This window comes from Chinchilla lanigera, unplaced genomic scaffold (assembly GCF_000276665.1).
Source record: "Chinchilla lanigera isolate Chin_1 unplaced genomic scaffold, ChiLan1.0 scaffold00065, whole genome shotgun sequence".
NCBI lineage: Eukaryota > Metazoa > Chordata > Mammalia > Rodentia > Chinchillidae > Chinchilla > Chinchilla lanigera.
The window spans coordinates 13,953,002-13,954,532 of NW_004955466.1; the positions used below are offsets into that span (position 1 = coordinate 13,953,002).

Consider the following 1,531-nt stretch of genomic DNA (forward strand, 5'->3'; position numbering starts at 1 on the left):
AGGGAGGAATGGAGACAAGCAGCTTCTTTCCCTGCCTTACAATGTAAACAGTCTACCCCCACCTAAGGGGCGTGTAGCTCTCACATAATCTTAATGCCCTCCTCTTCCATAGGCTCAGGATGTATACAAAGTAAGCACCCTGGCTTCCTGCTGAGTCACTTAGCCAAACCTCTAGACTCCCCAAGTTGACACAATGTATCATCCATAACAGTATTACATTTTGTATAAAAAGAGCTCATTTAATAATACACAGTTAGCCTAGGAGTTCCGTTTTTAGTTTGTAACTTGTTCCATGTGTATTTAGCAGTTCTAATTGGAAATTGAAATAGCCGAATAGAAAAACCTTTTAAAACTCCTGTAGTTTCTCTTAGATGGAGGAGGATTGCTCATTGAGTCATTTAGCATATGTTTAGTGAGCACAGGTTTTGTTGTGCACAGTGCTTGGTGCTGGTGATATAAGGTGACCAAGATGGATTTGCCCTTTGCCCTTCAAAGGAGAGTAAACGATTACATAGTCAGAGGCCAGAGAGTACAGCAGGTGCTGTGGGAGCCAGCAGTGTCCCAGGGCAGGGCAGAGTGCAAAGGAAGGGATGTCTTTTCTGGTAGCTAGTTTGGAGAGGACTGGGGAGGTGATATTTAAGTTGTCCTTAATTATTCTGATACTGCATTACCAGGTCTAAGTGATTCAGACTTCACCTTCATTCCGGCCTAGCTGGGTTTTAGGCTTATTTGATTATGTTGCATTGCACTCAGCAAAAAACAAACAAGCAAACAGAAACAAAAGCAAAAACAAAACCAGTAGATGTTTATATCTGGCCATGGAATGGGAAATGCAACTTAACCGTCATTAACATAATGGTAAAGTTACAAATCATAAAACCTTTGCTTATTAATACTTTGTTGAAGTTAAAGGTGCTGTGTGACTGTTGTTCTTACCCTTCAGACATGGAGCATAATAACCCTGCCTATACCATCAGCGCTGCGCTGTGCTACGCCACTCAGCTGGTCATCATTTTGTCTCACATACTTGATGTCAATCTTCCCAAAAAGCTCTGCAACAGGCAAGTAATTGAAGGTGGTGATGTCTTCTGTTCTGTGGATCTGCCAAGATTTTGTGAGTTCTTAATTCCAATTTAGCTAAAAACAAGAATTTAAGTATTAATTAGCAAGCCAGAAATATCTGATTTAAAAATATGCATGCAGATTTGTCTCATTATCTTAAAATTACTTGTGAAGTCTAAGACCACAGAGAATCCTTCACTTGAAAAAATAAAGGGAAAATTTTATTATTCAGAGAAAATGCTGTGGATATAAGAACTGGGTGAGGTTTTTTTTTTTTTTTTTTTTGGTACTGGGAATCAAACTCAGGACCTTGTGCTTACCAGGCAGGCACTGCACCACTGAACTATATCCCCAAACCAGAACTGGGTGAATTTTTTTTTTTTGGTTTTTCTCCGGTACCGGGAACCGAACTCACGACCTTGCGCTTGCCAGGCAGGCGCTTTGCCGCTGAGCTAAATCCCCAGCCCCA

The 1,531-nt window shown here is 40.9% G+C and overlaps 1 protein-coding gene across 1 annotated transcript in view; it reads left to right on the top strand.

The window, feature by feature from the left end:
• Positions 1-1,531, top strand: part of Atg14 (autophagy related 14) — a 74,196-nt gene that overhangs the window by 54,691 nt on the left and 17,974 nt on the right. The window contains exon 7 of the mRNA XM_013521995.1: positions 944-1,061. Within this exon, the coding sequence (XP_013377449.1) occupies positions 944-1,061 (118 nt within the window). The remainder of the gene's footprint in view (positions 1-943; positions 1,062-1,531) is intronic.